This window comes from Euwallacea fornicatus, chromosome 32 (genome assembly GCF_040115645.1).
Source record: "Euwallacea fornicatus isolate EFF26 chromosome 32, ASM4011564v1, whole genome shotgun sequence".
Taxonomy (NCBI): domain Eukaryota; kingdom Metazoa; phylum Arthropoda; class Insecta; order Coleoptera; family Curculionidae; genus Euwallacea; species Euwallacea fornicatus.
In genome coordinates this window covers 1,396,359-1,416,577 of record NC_089572.1, presented here as the reverse complement: position 1 = coordinate 1,416,577, position 20,219 = coordinate 1,396,359, and the positions used below count along the sequence as shown (strand labels likewise).

The 20,219-nt window shown below is 39.2% G+C and overlaps 1 protein-coding gene and 1 long non-coding RNA gene across 5 annotated transcripts in view; both read left to right on the top strand.

Moving 5' to 3' along the window:
- LOC136348415 (uncharacterized) overlaps window positions 1-14,539 on the top strand; it is a 28,981-nt gene extending 14,442 nt beyond the window's left edge. The window contains exons 3-14 of the mRNA XM_066299207.1: window positions 7,120-7,807; window positions 7,862-7,998; window positions 8,525-8,775; window positions 8,891-9,132; window positions 9,188-9,363; window positions 11,088-11,196; window positions 11,252-11,462; window positions 12,423-12,795; window positions 12,845-13,033; window positions 13,083-13,251; window positions 14,036-14,161; window positions 14,215-14,539. Coding sequence (XP_066155304.1) covers window positions 7,120-7,807; window positions 7,862-7,998; window positions 8,525-8,775; window positions 8,891-9,132; window positions 9,188-9,363; window positions 11,088-11,196; window positions 11,252-11,462; window positions 12,423-12,795; window positions 12,845-13,033; window positions 13,083-13,251; window positions 14,036-14,161; window positions 14,215-14,461 — 2,918 coding nt within the window. The 3' untranslated portion in view covers window positions 14,462-14,539. The remainder of the gene's footprint in view (window positions 1-7,119; window positions 7,808-7,861; window positions 7,999-8,524; window positions 8,776-8,890; window positions 9,133-9,187; window positions 9,364-11,087; window positions 11,197-11,251; window positions 11,463-12,422; window positions 12,796-12,844; window positions 13,034-13,082; window positions 13,252-14,035; window positions 14,162-14,214) is intronic.
- Window positions 14,540-15,159: 620 nt separating this feature from the next.
- On the top strand, window positions 15,160-19,775 carry LOC136348159 (uncharacterized). Of its 4 annotated transcripts, none has more exons than XR_010733592.1 (4): window positions 15,160-15,485; window positions 15,546-16,229; window positions 17,241-17,398; window positions 17,461-19,775. It is a non-coding gene; the product is annotated as an uncharacterized lncRNA (long non-coding RNA). The 4 variants fall into 4 exon arrangements; XR_010733593.1 differs by having other exon boundaries at window positions 17,241-18,647; window positions 18,704-19,775; XR_010733594.1 differs by having other exon boundaries at window positions 15,161-15,485; window positions 17,241-18,478; window positions 18,546-19,775.
- The last annotated feature ends 444 nt before the right edge of the window (window positions 19,776-20,219 follow it).

The window sequence follows — 20,219 nt, the reverse complement described above, 5'->3', positions numbered from 1 at the left end:
TCTGCAGATGGTTTTCGAGTAAAAAAGTGGTAGCAGAATTTAGTGGTCATCCTTGGCGTAACACAAGCTATACAGGGTGGCTTTTGCAAAACGATATTTTGCTGGAAGTCCACGTCATGGGACTGTTGTTAGATGTGCAAGCACCTTGACATTAATTCACCACTTACAAGGGCTTCCGTTGCGCTTTACATGTATTGCATTTCCTATATGTGCCTAGGTGTTCAATGTTCATTGGCCAAGATGGGGTGCTATCAAACGTAAATTTTTCCAGAAAGAAAAAAATATTGCTACCAAATATCCAGGGATTGTTACGTTTACGGAGTTATCAGCCTTTTGATCCTTGGTGTGCTTCTAATGGTGCTATTTTTGCCCAAAACCACTTTAATCATCAGACCTACACCCGGTAATTTTTTTGCCACTACGGGACCGCCTCTAACCAGCAGCAGCCCCTCGAAAGATAAATTGGTGAAGAGGGCTACGTGGGCAGCATTGGAGGTGCAGGAGAGAGGCTCAAACGTTTCGATTCAACAGGAAGTAATGACGATTTTTGTGACTCACACCGGCGGCAGATCTTGCTACAGCTTTGAGGACTGCTCCGAGGAATTGAGGAGGATTCAGAAGGCGGACGTGAGAGATTCCGGCTTGCAGGACATTCGATATAACTTCTTGATCGGGAGCGATGAGAGAGTATACGAAGGAAGGGGATGGGATTTCTATGGAGCCGAATTAGAGAATACGATAGATGTGGCTTTTATCGGGAATGTAAACCGAGAATGGCCCACAACTCGAATGTTCATAAAGGCTTATTTTCTCATTAAATGTAGGGTTAGTGAAGTGAACAATGAAGCATGCTTAATTTCTTCCGAATCTCTGAAATCGCTTGCCAGTGGGCTGAACTTTTGTGGAATTTTGACCTCATGGCAAGAATATTGCTGCCATACTTATGATTATTGTGAAACTGTACCTAACATTTCATATAACTGTTCCGACTAAACTATCGTGGGGATAAGAAAGTGATATGGGACATACTGTAACATGTTCAACTAATTTAAGCTAGAATTTCCCGATAATTTTCACCATATTTTTCTTTGTTCACTAAGAATAAGTTGTATACAGTGCGGCTTTAAATTGTACCTTATTTTTTGAGCGAGTTACTATTTTTAATTTATTATTATATTAATTAATTTTAAAACTTAAAAGCAAGATTAAAGAGGCCAAAAAACACTATTTTTGTATGCTGGTTAATTCTTTAAATGTTGCTTACGTCAGCAGCAGCCCAAAATGGCGGTTTTTTCAAAATTCACACGGGGGCCACGTGGCATCTCAACTTAAAGGTCTATCGAAAATACATTCGATGATATACTGCGGTTGAAACTCTGTGGGCCGGTTTTCCAGAAAAACAGCTATACACTTGATAAAAAGTACAATACGAGCTCAGTTAAATGGTACGAGGTCACTGAAAAACTCATTTGCTGCTGGGAAATTGGGGTGTTTTCCGTTTTGAGCTCACAGACACTTTTTGGTTGAAAAAAAAATTAAAAAATCAATCGATCAAAACAACCAAAGGTTGCGAGCTCAAAATCCAAACCAAACCAATATCCTATTACCAAACAAGCTTTTTCATGGTTTATGTACCGTTTAACTGAGTGTGTGGTGCAATTTTTACTACATTTATACCTGTTTTTTGCAAAAAATAATCTATAGATTTTGAATCGCAATTCACCATTGAACGTAATTTCGAAAAACCTTTAATTTGAGGTGTCACTTGGCCCATGTTTCGATTTTTCAAAATCAGCCATTTTGCATCACAGTTGATGTAAACAACATATAAAAAAATAAATAAACGTCAAATGATAGTGTTTTTTGTTCTATTTATTTATGTTTTTAAATTTAAAAAAAAAATATATATATATATATATATATATATTTAAAAAGTCAGGAGGGATGGGCGATTCAAAGCCGCACTGTATAGTAGATCTTAGCTTCTGTTCGAGCTTTAGCGGAAGAGCGAATAAATCCACTAGTTATCAGTGATGTAGTTCCTTCTTAGTTCGCTTAAAATCAGTCGGAATGTCAATTCATTCATTAACCTCACAGCTTATTAACTCATTTCGATAACCGGATTTTTTTTTTTTTTAATTACAAAAACTTGCGCAGTGGCGTAGTGCGCTAGCGAATGTTGTTACACTTTATCAACTAACTTGTGCATCACATAATCGCTTCGGCCAACTGATAAAAGTGCACCTCTGTTTTCGGGGCTCTTCGGGAATGGCCCAGTTCAGGAAATATTTACGAAAATCTGGTTCCGTCGCCATTTTGGTTATGAATGTACATGAAAGTCACGGGCGTAGGTCGCGCATACTCGTTTCAGATTTCAGAAACCCGCATTGTCTCGAAATATCAAGTTCTATGCGATAGAGATTGGCTCTAGGTTGAGTTATAATAGAGGTGGCTAATAATTATTTGTGCGAAACTAATACAGTAACTGGACTCATTTCGCGATTCCTAGTTACTAGGACTCTGATACAAACTGTTCATTGAGATGGTCGAAACGGCGAGTTTTTTGGTCATTTTCAAAAATTTTATGTTGAAAACGCTCTAGCCGTTTTCGACCGAGGCAGGTGACTCTTAAAACCTATTTTCTGCAGGAACAAACTAAACCGAATCCGGGCAATACGGAGCGAAGGCTAGTGCAGATCTATCCTTAGAACCTCCCTTTAACGTTATTGCTAATTAAAAAGAAAATTGTTATATGAAAAACATTTGAGGAGTTTTAAAAAAGTTCATTTTTTCAAAAACGATAGAAAAAGTGCCCGTTTAAACACACAAATCAGACTGTAAAGTGCCAGTTTTCCTGCCTAGGCGCTGCGCGCGCAGCTGGAACTCATCAGATAAGTAGCAGTAAAATTAAAAATTGCTCTTCTTAAGTAAGTGTTTATTACTCAATATACAAGAGAGCCTCCAAATTGCACCAAGTCTACGTAAAGGTGTTTTTTCCGTCGCTCACCCTGTATAGCGGTGAATTCGGTAAATTTCGAGAGACAAACGATTCGATACTTTAAATATTCTGTTCAAATAGATGAATTTAACCGCTAATATTGGATGTATTTACTCCAGAAACAGCTTGTTATTGTTTTCTATTATGATCTTATCAACAGAATGATTCAATTTTTAACTATTGCACATACAGGGTGGCCCACCGAAATTTCTTATCTCATGATGTAGAAACACGAAAACTCTGGGAACCGTCAAGTTTAATTTCAACGGGGGTACATTTTTTTGGTCTAATAGTTTTCACAGGTTTAACCTCTCAGCGGAGGTGACTTTCGTCCCAAACATCTTAAACGGAAAGCGGTGTCCTGTGTTACACCATTTTAAGGGGCCTTCAATTGCCTTTTGAATTCCATCATATTTTCTAAATCTGGATGATGGGATCTCGATCTCACTTACCGATTATGTCCATCACACAAGTGACTACTGCCCGTCTAAATAAAGTGGTAGAACCATTGATCAAGGTGACCTCTGACATTGTTGAGCATTACTGGCAAGTTATAAGGCTGCATTCGTTGGCGCAAGCCTTCAAGTGATTCAGATTGTGTCGCATACATTTTTTAATTAAAATGACCCTACAAAAAAAGTTTAGCGGATACAAATCTGGAGAACGCGCAGGCCATTCAGCGAGTCTCTTTCTCCCATTCGATTGTTCAAGAAGTGTTTCGTTTCGCATTAAGCAGCATAAATTGTAGTATCTGTTGGTTATACATTCGATCAGCGCAGAAGAGAATTATTAATTAAAATAAAAACTTTCAACATCCGCTCGTTATCCACATGTGTCTTTGCGTAATCAAGCTTTAGTTCGACGTCGGACAAACCATAACTGTAAATACCCGTTTGTCCGTTATCAAAATCCATTACAAGCAACTTGTATATCAGCGCCAAAAATTCCTTTTAACACTGACAATAAAAAAAATTATTAACAAATATTGACGCGCTTGACCTCAGAACCGGACAGAATGGTACTTCCCAATGAACTTATCAGGCCATCAACATCTCTTTCATTCATTTGTAACGTTGCAGTACCACTGTGATCTAGGTCCGTGGTGTATAAAGTTCATAGTTTCAAATTCGCGTTTTCCAACATGGAACTGAGACCAAGTCTAGACGAACAATATTCGGTGTTCATCAACGATCAGAAGATTTTGATTGAGCAGCAGAAGTTGCTGATTGATCGGCTCACAGGTAAATATCGTTGCAGGATGGGGGAAAGGTACTTCCCCAATCCCCACATGCATGAATTTTACAAAATCTCATTTGTATCAACAATACGAACGTTAGTTTCGGTTTTGCATAGTCCGGTTTAAGATGAAGTGGTCTCGTTCTTTCGATCGTTCCGAATGCGGTTACGGGGATTTGATTAAGCGGCAGGAAAGTTTGATTAAGCAGCAGAAGGTGTTGATTGATTGGCTGACAGGTAAATTTTAAGCAGTATTTTTGGGGCATCCTCCAGAGATTTCGGTGCGAGTATACCTGCAACGGGTGGTGATCGTGTATTACGGACTCCCTGGGCAATCGGTATAGTAACAGATATTTGCTAGTTCCCCGTGCAAATTTCCTTGATTTTTTGATCATTCCCTACTTCATAGAGCAGTTACGGTGGACCTCGAACATCCTCAAGGCACTAGACAAGGACGAAATTAGTTAAGACGCAGTAATGTGTATTTTCTAATTGATTTTGCACGTTCTTGTGAATGTTGTTCCTGTACCTACCATCCGAGGTGTGGGGACACGTTGGGGCAGTTCGTCGATTTTAGTTGCCAAAAAACTCAAGTAAATTAAGAAAATTGAAATTCGACTTGGAAAAACGAGCAACCATGCCCCTGATGTAAAAAAAGCACTAATTTTAACAGTAGAAATAAATGAAGAAACTATTAAGCTGCTTTGAATACAGTGGCGTATCTAATAGGTATAACGAGCTTATACTACTGCAATGAAAAATGAACGTGTATTTTTCACTTAAACTTCCCGAATACTATAAAATCACAATGTGACCTTGTGCAAAGTTTCATGTCAACACAGGGTGTTTCAGAAGTATGCAGCACTGGACGACATATGAGTATAAGAACCCGTGTCCGCCAGTGTCCCTCCAAGATGCTACGGTCTAATGATGCTTTAAGATAGTTGTATACAAAAGTGAGTTTTGTCGAGTTTTCGTATGTTCAATTGTAACCTCTTTGTACATAACAACACTACAGTAACTGTTCAAAGTGGTATTTGGATCGTCAGTTCGCACAAGAGTGACTCGGTAGAGATAGTCTTTCTCCGTGGCCCCCTAGATCACCCGATCTAACACTTTTAGATTTGTTTCTCGAGAGCATGTGAAATCTCTGGTTTATGAAACCTCGTAGGAAAGAGAGCAAGACCTGATTGGACGGCCTGCGGCATTTGAAGCTGTTCAAAACGATCGAATTTTTAATCAAGTCCGTAGACACCATCTACGTCATTCGAAGAAGTTCAAACAAGTTCGAGGGCGACATTTTAAACGATTACTGCAGTGTTATTTTGTGCAAATAAATGAAAAAAAAAAACGATAAAAGGATTTTTGCGCATAACTATCTCAAAGCATCATAAAGTCGTAACGCCTTAGGGAGACATTTACGGACATGGATTCTTATAGTGAGATGTCTTCAATTGTTGCGCTCAACAATCCCTAGAAGTTGGATCTCAGAGTTCTCAAAACGTCTTGTAAATTCAATGGCTGCAGAGCTACACGTATTAAAAAAAAAAACTGAATTTTTAGATTTTGACTATGTCTGACTTTGTTAAGTAAAGAATTTGCTTTGAATTTTGTTCGCGGATTGAATGTTCTGCTCCGGAAAAGTTGAGGTTTTTACAGAAAAGCTTTGGTCTGCCCCGGATGACCTCCAACATCTATCGATGAAAAGCAAGTCAAGGAAATCAGAGATTTGACACTCAAAAATAGTCGATTGAGAACTTGAGGCCTTGCCTGTGCTACGGGAGTCTTCTCTATTTTAATTCTAACCATTGTGAAAGATGTTTCGCTCCTGTAAAGGGTCAGATCTCGATTAGTTCCAAAAACGCTCGATTTTTTGGAAAAAACCCGTCGCATTGAAGTCCGCCAAATAATGATTGCTGACTGCCACGACGTCATGAAACGCATCATTACAGGTCATGTGACTTGGATCTATGCAAACCACCCGAAAACAACCGATGAATCGTGCAAAAGGTGTAAAAAAAAACGAAAAAATCGCAGCTCGAGTTGCTCAAAAATCAAGGTCACGTTGACAGTTTTCTTTGATTATCGCAGTGTGGTGAATTATGAATTTCTTCCGCCAAATCGAACTGTCAAGAGGAAATATTATTTGAGCCTTATACGTTGTTTGCGTGAACCTATTCGTCTCAAGAGACCAACATCATGAACAGGCAATTCATGCTTTGTGCACCACGATAGCGTATCGTTCCATACTACGCAGAACATTTTGCCAAAAACTGTATCCATAACGTTCCACAACCACCGTATTCGTCTGATTTAGCACCGTTGAACTTCTGGCTGTGAAACGTGCGCAAAGAACCCCTCGGGGAACACTGTTTCGACTCGGTTGAGGCAATATAAGCCGAATGGAAGAAGGTATTGAAGGCCATCCCGAAAAAAGACTTCTCTAACTGTTTCGAAGATCGGAAAATCGGTAGAATAGGTGCATTGTGTCGGACGTAGAGTAGTTTAAGGGCAACGAAATTTACTGGAAAAATGAATTAAACATTTTTCATTTTATAAATAAATTTACCTTATTTTTTGATCACAGCAGCAAAATGAAGTAAAAAACAAGAGTCTTATAGGTATCTTCAGGTTTATTAAGGCACTCAAAGTCCCTTTAACTCTTTCTATGAGTCCGAAAATGTAACATTTTTATATGTATCATTTCTGGCTCTATAATCCCTCCCAATGCTCTGAACTATAGTGAGTCAAGAACTCCTAAATTGAAGTTTTTTAAAAACTAGAAAACCCTTTAATTCCACCTCTGACATTTTACATTAACCCTTTTGATTCGTCCCTTAGACGGCACCAGTGAACCTGCCCTAACAGCCTCTTTTTTGTTTCAGAACCGGCCTCGCCCCCAAAGCCCCCACCATCCACATTTCATCTACGGCTTCGCTACATACTGGTGCCGTCCATATTGACCTCAATCCTCATTTTGTTCGCCACCCTTTTCATCTTCATCAAAGATGTTGTCTACACCAAATCGCTTAGCTTTCTTCCAATCAATTCCCACACCACCACCTATATAGCTGGTCATCCAGTCTATTTCAAAGCCAATTGGGGGGGAGTGGAGGATCTACAATCCCCTCTCCCCAACGGTCTCCCCTCTTCTTTGGTCGTAATCAGCCATACTGCTACGGAAAGTTGCGTAAATTTTACAAACTGCGCCATCTGTGTCCAGAAGTTTGAAGCGGATTCCTTCAAAATGGGACGTAAAGATATTGGGTACAATTTCTTGATTGGAGGGGATGGTGGGATTTACGTAGGATTAGGGTGGGAGGGGCAAAATAATGTGAGAAAAGATAGTATCGCAATTGCCTTTATCGGCGATTTTAATAAGGAGTTCCTTAATGAATCGGCGAGGAGTGCCGGGCAGGCTTTGATTGCTCATGGCGTTGATCAGGGAAAGGTAGATGACGGTTACAAGCTGATTGGGGAGAACCAGACTTCACCTTTAAGATACTACAGCCCTGGGTGGAATTTAGCCACAGCAATTAAGAATTGGAGGCATTATTTCTCTGGAACAATGCTGTAATATAGACCACTGCATTTTTCTATCAGCCAGAGTTTTATTTCTTTCTATAGGTATCAAGTTCTGAGAATATTCTCTTCTCCCTTTGACCCACTCTCTCCCTTCCCCTCTTCTTCTTCATGGACGTCTTCTACACTAGAGCCCTTAACTTCCCTCCCGGCAACTTCCATGACCAATTCCAGGTACCTGTGTGTCAAAAATCAGTGACGTCAATGGTGGCATTGAAAATCTTTATCTACGTAATGTAATTGTTTCTACGGCACTACGACTTCTACTAACATCAAATTTTTGGTACGCACTAGATTTCTAGATTGTGATCTGAAAAATGGTTAAACACTCCGAACTTTCTTTGCGTGAATTACAGTTGAAATTCATAAACCATGTACGTGAACAAAGGTTTTTTTTGAACATAAACATCGCTTGGTCCCAGCGCTATAGTGTTTTTCAAAAATCTTGGTCTTCTTGTACTTGAGACCTATTTGCTTGAGAAGTTGTAAAGAATTTGACATGAATTTCAATAGCCAGGTATGCCCGTCTGTTAATTTCGAACTTTAGTAATTGAGTTTCCCTCAAGTTTTATTATTGTGAAAAAATCGGCACAAACCTCCGATACGTCACTGGGCAAGCTTGGAGACTTTATTCATTAATGGGGGTCAATGCTTTTTTCTATCGACTTAACTTTGTCATCGTTTTACTTATCATTTATAACTTTGCAGCTCAAGTCACCGGCCCTCAAGCAATCAAGACGAATGGGAAAGAGGCGAAAAATGGCCTGGAATACCTGAAACACCTCCTTGCTCAACGTTCTACGCATATCTTTTTGTTCGGAATCATTCTGAGCATTACTATCGTTACGTCACTGATCATGTTCTTCTACTTCTATAATTTTAAGAAGGTTACGGAGATTTCGAACACTTTCGGACACGATGACAACTTAGGGGATGGAATTCAGGTCATTCATCGAGAGGTAAGTTCTCAAAATTATGGACGATTCCAAAAATTTCATTTATGTGTGCAAATTCGCGCAAATCTCGGCAGTGAATTCAGTGTTTGGTGTCAAAAAAAGAAAATATTTCGTGCAGGAATGGTTGGCACGTCCGCCACTGAACTCTACCAAAATCAACCATCCCTTATCGATAGTTCGGATAATGCACACTGGAGGCAACTATTGTAAGGACTATCAGACATGCGCAGGTAGCGTGCTTGCTTTACAAGGTTGGCAAGTGGGCACTCAAGGCATGCCGGACATTTCCTATAATTATCTAATTGGAGGTGATGGGAATGTTTACGTCGGCAGGGGTGCAGGGGTTGAAAACGAATGGATGTACGATATAGAAATTATACTTTTTCGTCACCAACTTCATGCCAGAATTTTCCAGGATAAAAGCCATTGACGTGGTTTATATAGGCAACTTCCTGGCTCCCTACGACAAACTCACCGATAAAATGGACTTAGCCGGGAGGAGGCTCATTGACAGGTTAAGAAACGAAGGGTACCTGACTCCGGACTATGTAGTGATTGGGCAGAACCAGACAGCAAATACTCTAAGTCCAGGTGAAAATGTCTATTCCAGGATTGTGAAGTGGGCCCATTACGATCCAGGATTGTACCTCTAAAGATCTTTACGCATGCGAATGAAACAAGTGTGATATTAAGCACTCATATATATAAATTTTTGAATAATTAAAACTATTTTATACTAATAGTATTAAGGGTGATTCAAATTGAAATTCTACATTATAATATAAAATATTTTTCAAACGTCAACGTAGTTGTCAACGTCAACGTCAGATTTCTAACCTAAAAACTTAAACAAAAATAATCGTCCTACAATGTATGACGGAGCAACGCATTAGAATTGTTCAGACCTATGATGACAATGGCCGATCGGGAAAAAATGCATTTCATGTTTTGCTTGAATTTTTAGCGCGCAAAATCGACTTTCTGAGAAAACCATTTCAAGTGTGGTCTAAAAGTTCCAGCAAACTGCACGAATTGGCCGCCGAAATCAAATGATTTAACACCGGTAGATTTTTTCCTTGGGGGGGGGGGGAGGGTCCTTGGTGAAGTGCAAAGCCTGCGAGAATAAATCGAACATCATTGCAGAACCGAAAGAGCAGATCAGAAGCGAAATGGCCGACATAGATCCAGATTTGTGCCCCAAAGCAGTTGAAAATTTCACAAACGGATTACGTCACGCCGCATGGGCGGAACGGTCTTTTAAATGATATCATCTTTTATGCGATCGATATGAACCAACTTCAAAGGGCAAATAGACGTTTTTTTATATTTTTCAATTTCTCTGTGTCCTCTTTAGAACTTCTATGTAAACATCTAAATTGAATCCTCTCTTATAGTGTTCGCTAAAGAGCGGCCGGTTTCCCTATGTCCGAAAGGGATGAATATACTTTGAGATACCGACGTTTTCAAAGTGTTTTCTGTTGCTCATCTTTGATACATCCATGATTTGTCACTGATAAACAAGGTTTAAACTAAAAGCAGCGGCGTGCCATACCTGTTAAAACTATAGCTATTTTCTTTAAATATTCGTAGAGAAATTAAAAAAAAAAAAATTTGTCATATCAAGCTGAAAAGGGCCTGGAGTAAACTATAAAAATTGGGTGGTTTCATTCAATTTTTACGTTTCTTAAAATCCGAACAACTCGTGTTTTGAATATTGGATTTTAATCTTTAAATATTCTTTAGAGTATTTTTTATCATTGAAGTGGAACAAAGGCAATGGCGTAACATTTTCCCATGAATTTCCAGAAATTTTTACATATTGGACGACTTTAGTCCTTTAACTTTTAGGATATAACAATTAAGCGTTCTCTTCATTCGTTCATTCTCTGTTCTCTGCATTTTTGGCTGAAAATAATTTTCGGCGAATGCATACAAGATTTGACAGTGGCTCCGATAACTATAAGAATATTTTAAGTAAATTTTATACATTTCCTTGCAATATAAATAATTATTTCTTTGCCTTGTTTGCCCTGTTTTGCCCTTGCCATGCTCTCAAGTAGACGTCAAATCTTCCCCACTTCAATCATTGTCGAATGAATGTTCCATTTTACTGGCAAATCTAAGAACTATACCCTCCCCATCTAACATCCAACCTTATTTCTAACAAAAAACATAAAAACTAAATAATTTCATGGAATGGCTGGCCAGACCTCCCTTACACACAAACCCTGTCACCACCCACTCATAATAGCCGGAATTCTCCATACATTCATTCGACTAGCAGACATGCGCAAACAAAATTTTAAGTCTTTAAGGGCATCATATGGGCAACAATGGCCATCCAAGTATAGCCTACAATTTCCTCAATGGCGCAGATAGGAGCCTCAACCTTGGGCGTGGGGTTGACGTTAGCAACAACCATGGGTTTGACTTACTCCTTCGTTCTTAAAAATCATATGCCTAGAGGGCATTTATTTAGGCTAGACGACTATGATGCGGCCTGCGGAGGCCACGATGAGACCCTACACGGGGGGGGGGGCTACGATAAGATGAGGGTTCACATGGACGTGACTGGAAGGAGGTTGTCGGAGGCGTTATTGGAGAGAGGAAAGCTGGAGAAGGATTACGTCGTTGCGACTCATAATCAGAGAGAGGGAGTGAATAGTCCGAGAGAGAATGTGTTCCAAAGGGTAGTGTTATGGCCACATTACAAGCCTGGATTGCGCTTTTGGTCAGTTATCTAAGGAAATATAAAGAATTTTGCATCTTTCGTTCTGGGTGTAACTTTTATTGCGAAAACGGAGACAAAGCAAATTCATATTTTTACTATCCCTCTCTGCTTTGAGTAGCTGCTCTCTACTCCTCAGTAAAATGAAATAATTCTAGTTCGAATTCAGAAAGACAGTGGCGCAGAACATTTTTTAGAATTGCCAGAAACGTTCAAAATACATGTCTTCTTAGTTGGTTTTTTGTTTCTTCCCCACATTTAAGGAATATTCGGCCTCCAAATTCAGTTTTTAGACTTGAAACAAGTAGAGAAAGCTTTGAGAAGTTTGCGAAACAATGCATATATCATATGTAAACATTCTGTAGATAATACCCATAAGCCAATTTCCCTAAGAACGATTATTTCGTCTGAGAAGCGAAATTTTGACGACCGCAGAGATAATCTTGACCTTTTCGGGGTCGAAAAAACGAGAATGAAAACATTACCATCATCAAACACAAAAACACAGCAGTTTGCATAAATAGTAGTCCCCATATTAACAAGGAAAGAACCACAAAGAAGACCTTGGTACCACCATTGTGAATGTCTCCAAAACTGCCAATAAGCGACGTGAAGCTCATACGGAAATTCGAGAGGAACAATAGTAGAGGTAAGGTCGCACATACACGAATCGTAGTACCCCCGTATTATTAAGTACCACTGTTAAGCACCAGAAATCATGCTTTATTTATACATAAACGGAGACAGAGAGAGGGAACAACATTTAACTAATTATATGCAATAGCCGTCGTCACAAACCAGTTACAGTGGAACAAGATAGTCTGGTTTTCCCAAGTTCTCAAATCAGTTGTTCAGTTTGCCACATTCTTAGTGTTGTTAGTAATTGATCATGCTTCTCAGCGTAATGTGACCCAGCATTTAGTGGGCTATGACCTTAATAGCTACATCCCCCACTATATCAAACGTTTTTAAAGAAAACACGTCAGATGAAGAAGATGCGTCATCAAACGATGACGAAGATATTCCATATGGAAACCATTCCATGGTCCAAAGTTTGGGACATCCAGGGACTGAGCAGAGCTTTGGTCAAGTGTCTATTGAACACTCCAATAATGTGCACTTCGGTGACAAGAACTTTTATAACGGACCGGTGACTATCAAGCAAGTGGTGTACGCCAATGGTAGCGCCACTTTAAGTTCTCAGGGCAAAGATAACGTGGGGTTTGATAGAGAAGGTGAAGTGTCTGTGACCTCTGAGGTTAAACGTTCTGAGCCCCAATCGGCAATAGTTAAAGGTGGTTCCTAGAGATAGAGATTGGAGTTGAGCTAAAGCTTTGTTTACAGGCTACTTGTGGCTGCAGAATGCACCCAATCACCGCCCCCTCCAGATCTCGATATTCGTAATGATATTGGTACTTTTTGTGGGCGTGCTCATACTGGTGATCTTTCTCAAAAATTATCCCCAAGAAGAGAAGCGGTGGCGTGGAAGTAATGAGCCTGATAATACTGTCAATCCTGTGGATTACCATCAAGGTACCACCGAGCTTCCTGGGAATGTCAGGGAATGTAAATACATTTTTAGATATAGTTTCAACTGGGAAAAAGCTGCGTCTTGTGTCCAGGATTGAGTGGTTAGCCCAGCCGCCCACTGATGTGACAACCCCCCTGCATGCGCCAGTGCCGTATGCCATAATCCATCATACTGCCACTGCGAATTGCTCGTCACAGGCTCAGTGCGTTCTTCATGTCAGGTACGACTGACCTCTTAAATAAGCTTCTTCTACCCCAGTGCCATGTATTTTCACACTAAAATGCAAACCTGTTAGGGAGGTACGAGGTGAACTGTTCTACCCATCCAAAGTAGCCTCCTACCGCCACAGCCATTTTATGGAAAAAAATTGAAATTATGGTTTAAAGACTGAAACCATCATTATCTTATTCTTTGGCGTAGGTTGTGTTTATCGATTTATACCATTGTTATTTATAGGTCAAGCGGGAGTGAATTTCGAAGACCGAATCTCAATGATTTCCCGGTTGACTAAGGTCTCGTTACGCCACTGCGTTGTGCATATGAATGCGTAATTTGCACGATTTCAAAAGGGGAGCTTTCGGGTTTTCCCAATTTGCTAGTGTTATCACTGCCTGTTGTAGGTGGAGATATATGGAACCATCGTACTGAATCTGGCATGCAAAAGTTCAAAATCCATCAAAAGAACTCTGAAATTTGTGTCTAACTCAGAGGCGTAGAAATCTTTTATGGTTATTAATATTTTTGTATGCGGAAGTTGTTTATTGCAAAAATATATTTCTGATCTCTCCCGGAGCTAGAAAATTATTCAACTTTAGATGTGTCTTATCGGGTTATACTGGAAATTCTAAATAGCTTTGGATTCATCTGAGTTTCATATAAAATGGCCGTCTTGCTTTCGCAGTCTCAGAAGTCTTTGAGCCGATCTCTGATCTGAGCACATTTGAGCATAAATTACATCAAACTATTTATAAATATAACATAGCATTTAAACATTAATGTTGCAGACAAATTCAATCCTTTCACATTGAAAGCAGAGGTTGGTACGACATCGGTTACAACTTCTTGGTGGGTGGCGATGGGGCGGCCTATGAGGGCCGAAACTGGACCACGGAGGGCGCTCACACCTTGGGGTAAGATTACCGACTTCCGCACTCTTTGAACGACTAAAAACGCAAATGCCCAGGTGGAACAACAAGAGCATAGGAATAGCCTTCATTGGAACGTTCGAACAGGTGAAGCCGTCCAAATTTCAACTGTCCGCCTGCCAGAAGCTGCTTGATCTGGGGGTGACCCTCGGGTACCTTCAGAAGAACTACAGTCTGCTGGCGGTGAGACAACTAGCTGCCACCCAAAGCCCTGGGAAGGCCCTTTATGATGAAATTAAGACTTGGCCACATTGGTTGAATCGTACCCTTAAGGAAGATGCCTAAGGTAGATGCTGTAAATAGTTTTAAATTTATTTGTAATTTAGTGTAATTTTTATAATATTATAGTTTTTGATACGAAAACATTTCCTTGTTGATTTTACTTGTGTACACGGGGTCCTATCGGGGAACCATAGAGAGAATTAGAGATGACCAGGCTAGAAATAGGCGCTTTCTCAAATTTCCTTAAGTTCGCCACGCCACTGTCGGCGATTATTTTAAAATGGCACAAGCGTAGGTCGTACCCAACAAGGAGTTTTGGTAAATGGCCTCTGAAGACGGAGTGTTTTCGCTAATGTTTTGAAGCTCTCCGAAATGATTACTGCGGAAGCTATCGCAAGCCCTCGTACACCTGTAGTGTTCCAAATCTAATCTTGTAACGTTGGAAAACAGTTAGTAATCAGTCTGTCTTTGATATGCCACTGGCTTAAACTGTTCATTTCCGAGATGAAAATTTACTGACAATGGTCTTATTTTTATTTCTGATGGATACCTCTACTGTCTTCGCCTACGTCTCCATGTCCTGATACGCTCCTTACTCTCGCAATTTATTTTCGATCAATTACTGTTTCACTAAAGAGGCCATTAATGATATCTTTTCTGTCTCATTTCCTGCGTTTCTGGCTTCGTTCGTACAGATATAATCGTCTCACAAACAATCGGAGAGCTAGATAAGCTGATTACTTTTCGGCCTACCCGGTATGTTTACGCAAAGTCTACAATTACCTCCAATCTAGTTTATTATCGTGACGACTTGTACAATTAAAAACCAACTTTAATGAGTATATACAGATTTCACTTTTAGCCCATGGGCCGGGGAACTGTTAAATATTCGACGAAGATGATCTCATTACTACGAGGTCAATCCGGAATCCATCGATATACCCTGCTTCTGGGCCTATAAGCAGACAATTCCAATGTATCTAGTAAAATTCATTGGTAGGTGCGACCTCGCTAATAAATAAGTACCACCTGTAAACAAACAGGTTCCGCAGCTTAAAAATTTCAGTATGCCGAAAATCATCCGAAGGTAAAGCTCACTCAAAGTCTAATACGAACCATTTTCCAAAGTAAACAGGTAAATTTTCAGTTATTACCCGCAGGTACAGCTAATCAGCATATTATCCTAGCAATTAGGCTAATGGTTGCACGAACTTAAAATATGCAACCTGAGAATGGCCCTAATCAGTAGAAAGTGCAACTCCTAGGTAGTTCGAATATGAATATATCCTCTTCTACTAAACCCATGGCTTAATAGCGTTTCCTCCAACAAAAAACTTTTCAGAAGTTGATAGTACATTATCATCATCATCATCATATTGAACGTCTACAGAAGATGGCTATGCAGAACCGCCAAAAGAGCTTTCAGATCGCATAACATGCGGTAACGTCCAAAAATGTGAGGCTCCGATCGGGCTCGTCCGGGGGATAGAATTTACCAAGGACCCATGGCCATCACACACACAGCGATATATTTCAATAAAGGTAGTACCGCTGTAGGGGTGGAGAATCCCGCTCTTTGTCGCCAAGATGAAAACTTGGAGGTCAAGAGTAAACCACCATTTCCTCTCCAAAGCAAAGGCTGTACTCAGGGAGTAATTATAGAGGGTGAAAGAGTGAATTATCGCAGATTGCAGATCGTGAACCGAGATAGAGACGTTCGATTCCTATGGGTGCATCGGTTATTTTGCTCCTCTTAGCGCTGGTAGTGGGACTGATAGTGGCTTTCCCTCTTGAGGTGAATCGATCGGGGAGAAGGGCAGTGGTAGATGGGGTGAGTAACCCCAATTGCAGTCAAAGTAAGGGGTATTTTAATGAGAGAAAGTTGACAAGTATGCGTTAGTAATAGGTAATACCTCATGTTGAGTGAGCAATGGAATGTGAAATATTCCTTAACTCATTTTAGTCATAGTCGGTACATATATAAGACACACATTTTATTTGTTATAATTTCAAGGATCTTTTCATTCCGCAAATCTTATCATTGAGTAAACAGTGGTGTAGTTTTTTTATATTATCCTTTTTAGAAGCAAGAAGATTCGGTTAAATAATTATAATCTTAGAACAGGCCATTAATTGAACAGTTTCCTCAAAACCCCTTTAGTTGGAAAGACCCTTTTAGTTGTAGTACCTACTCGGACATCTGCACTGCAAGCATGGAAGTATACAATCGATTTACAAGTCGATTTTACAAAAATCAGCGTCGTAACCATCGGAATTGCACACGTTTGCTTGATATGTAACAAAGGTCGTAATGATTTCAAGCGCCAGTTACTTCGTCGAAAAATACCAACGACATGACCCACAATTTGAGGATAACCTTCGAGGATTAAAATTGATTTAAAATCAGTGCCGTAGAATTTAAAATAATCACCAACTCTTAATAAAAAAACGATACATGCTATCAGCAGCACCCTGGAATATATACTCACTTTCCGCAATCCACCCTATATCAGGAAACATTAATATATTCCCAATGTTCCTGCATATCATTATCCCCTCTTCAAACAAATGAATAGTACCTCCCTGTTGTCCAAAAAGCTACAAACAAATAAAAAATCTAAAATTTTATTCAAATACAATTCATTCAAATAATTTTGGAACATATACAGGCTGTCTTTTAGTTGAGGGAGGAGGAAGAGTATTTAGGAAAGCGCGAAAGCTAGAAAATCACAATTTGATATGCATCCACTTGAGCCCAAGATCTATTGATTAAGAATGGATTTTCAAAATGGCGCTACTTTCAAAAGTACCGAAAATTAATATGTTTGTATTACTCTTTCAGATATAAGAATCGTCAGCCCTCCAATGCGCGTAGCTTGCAGACAGAATTAGGGCGCATGACGGACCATACGCCGACTTTCTAACGGAGAGCAGGCGCCCCTTGTTGTAAGCAGCGACACCGCTGCTATAAAGTACTTCACAGATAAAGCACGTGACCAGGTAGCACTGATGAGACAATTACTTTTCCAGAACTTCTCTAGATGATTTAACGTGTGTTACAGGAGCACGCAGGAGATATGGGCCACTACTATCTGCATCTTGAAAATTATGACTAGGAAAAAGTTGAAACTTGGGCATCATACCAAAGTGGAGGTGATTTATTGATTAAAAATATTTTCGTTGAAATACCACTTCCGGTTATACCGGAAATGAATGTCAACTCGCTTATTTTAAATGGAACACCCTATATATTATAACAAATTTCGATTCTGTGGAACATTATGAATATTTTTCGTGTATTGTGTTCTACATTTTTACGGTTTTCGAGATATATTTAGAATTTTTCAAAAAAAATCAGAATTTCAGCCACGAATGTATTTTCTAATCATTCGAAAATGGCTAAGTATCTTGCAATGAAATTCTGCGCTATTTTACAAAATGCTTTGCAGTCCTTGGATCAGTGAGTTAAATCAAGTTTTTTCATACAGGGTATTCAAAAAGAGAGTCCAAAATTATCATTAAAGAATTATAAAAAACTCAAATTTTTCAAATAGGAACCCCCTATTTTTTCATCGAAAACATATTTAACACCAAAAATAAGTACTACTTTCAATTCAATTATCTATATCTAAGTCGAACCGTTTTGATTTTATTTAAAAAATAACACTTATCAATGTTCAATACTTAACAATTTATTTTAAATAACGTCTAGAGTTACCAGATGGCGCTGCTCGCCGGAATTTAAGTATGGCGGCACTCGTGAATTATCCAAACGAAAATGGTCTCAATGTGTTTATTATTTATGGTGAATGTAACCAAGTATTAACCGGAACGTGTTATACATTTGGTCTTCGATGTCCAGAAACACCGAAGCCATCAATAAATCTCCTCCACTTTAGTATGATGCCAAAGTTTCAACTTTTTCCTAGTCATAACTTTCAAGATGCAGATGGTGGCCCATATTCGTTGGACACCCTAATTAGATGGTAAGGGATGTGACGACACAACTTACGACTTCTTCACAAGAGAGAATGGGGTGATTTATGAGGGTAAAGACGGAAATACGCAGTCGCGGCTAAAGTATGCTTGTTCCCGGCTTGTTATTATTTATTTAAATGTATCAATAAACATGTTTTCTATACAACAGCGAGAAGTGAAATGAGTACAACAATCAAACAGTATTGCTGGCCCTTATAGGGACTTATGGCACAGAGAGCGCTTCGGAATTACAAATGGCGATTTACTAGAGGTTAATTGAAGAAAGTGTGAAATTGGAGCATATCCATTGAGAATATACACTCTTAGGAGTGACGCAGTTGAACGAAGTCGCGGATAGCCCTGAAGATGCCCTGTTTCAGCAAATCAAAAACTGGTGGTATTGGGTTGAAGCTATGTCAGAACAGCAATCAACGTACAGGATGGCTCAACGAAAACTTTGTACATCGATTTCCAGTATTTAAAATGAAAACGTGCTAAAACGCTCAGACCCGCCGATTTTTTAATCGAGAAGGATAATTTTTTATTGTATTTGTGAACCCCTCGAGTTCAACCCCTGAGCAGGAGTAACAGTTACTCCCAAAATTTTTAACGGGAAGAGGGGTCGAGTGATACTTCATTTTAAAGGTAGTCGTACCCCGATTATAAACAAAATATACAGCGCGTTTAGAGTATAGGATGAAGTTTCGATACAAAATATTTTAATATATATAACGTGAAACTTTCATTGAATAAAGTTAGTTATACTATAAGGTGTCTCTGAACATGGTGCCATTAATTCCACTACGTATTCTAGGTTTCAAAATATGACAAAAACTTCATGCAAATATACAGGATATTATTGTATTGGTGTACGACATTCCACAAGGTGATTTTTCAAGTAATTTTAAAATGGAAAGTGCTTATGAAAATGCATTAGTTTTAGGGGGTCAAAGTTCAAAAAATAAATCACATATTCTTTAATATCTCGCGATCTCTTCCAGCTAATTTTACAAAATTTTGTGCCCGTGGGTTTTTTGGCATGATTTATCGACATTTTAGTTGCATCCTGTAGAGAGCACCACAAGACACCATTAGGACACCTTTAATTTTTGCCCAATGCGTTGCCAACAAAAAGGCTTAATACGCTTAATTGCTCTTCGTGATGGTAATAACCCCTGGTGGAGTGTTTCATCAGAGTTTTTCAGATCATAAAGATAGAGAGTGTCCTGTATACAACATTTTTTCAAAACTCAATAAATCTCATTCACAAGCGAATTTCGACGCAATAATAATTTAGTTCGGTTTAATGCAATACTATTAATGAAACATTTACTTAAACTCAGATAATAAATGAAAATGTAATTTTAATAATTCGCAATAAAGATTCAGTTAGACGTGATGCGACATTTCGTCCTTGGGCCCCATCTCCTATCTGTCACTATCTCTCCATTCCTATCTCATAAATGGGGGAAGATTATCTTCGGGATTATTTACTTACATATGTGTAAGTGTGTTATATTTATTTACGTTTGATCACTTTTCTCCTTTGCGATCTACTGTGAGAATTCTTACGTTTCGTCTTAAGAAGACAGTACAAGGCTTGGAAAGCGCTATCTCGAAAAAAAACAAGTAGTACAAATTTTAAGCATAATAGCACATTTCCGTAACATTTCGCAGATTTCATCTTTGAATAGTTACAATAGTTACTATTCCCAGCGGCGCCATCTAACATTCCCGACGAAAACCCACCAACCGAAGGTTTCTAAAACAGCGAAAATAAGTCGTATTGCATTTAGTACAAATATCACAGCGGACGAAACCCTCATCGACGCAATGCCTCTTC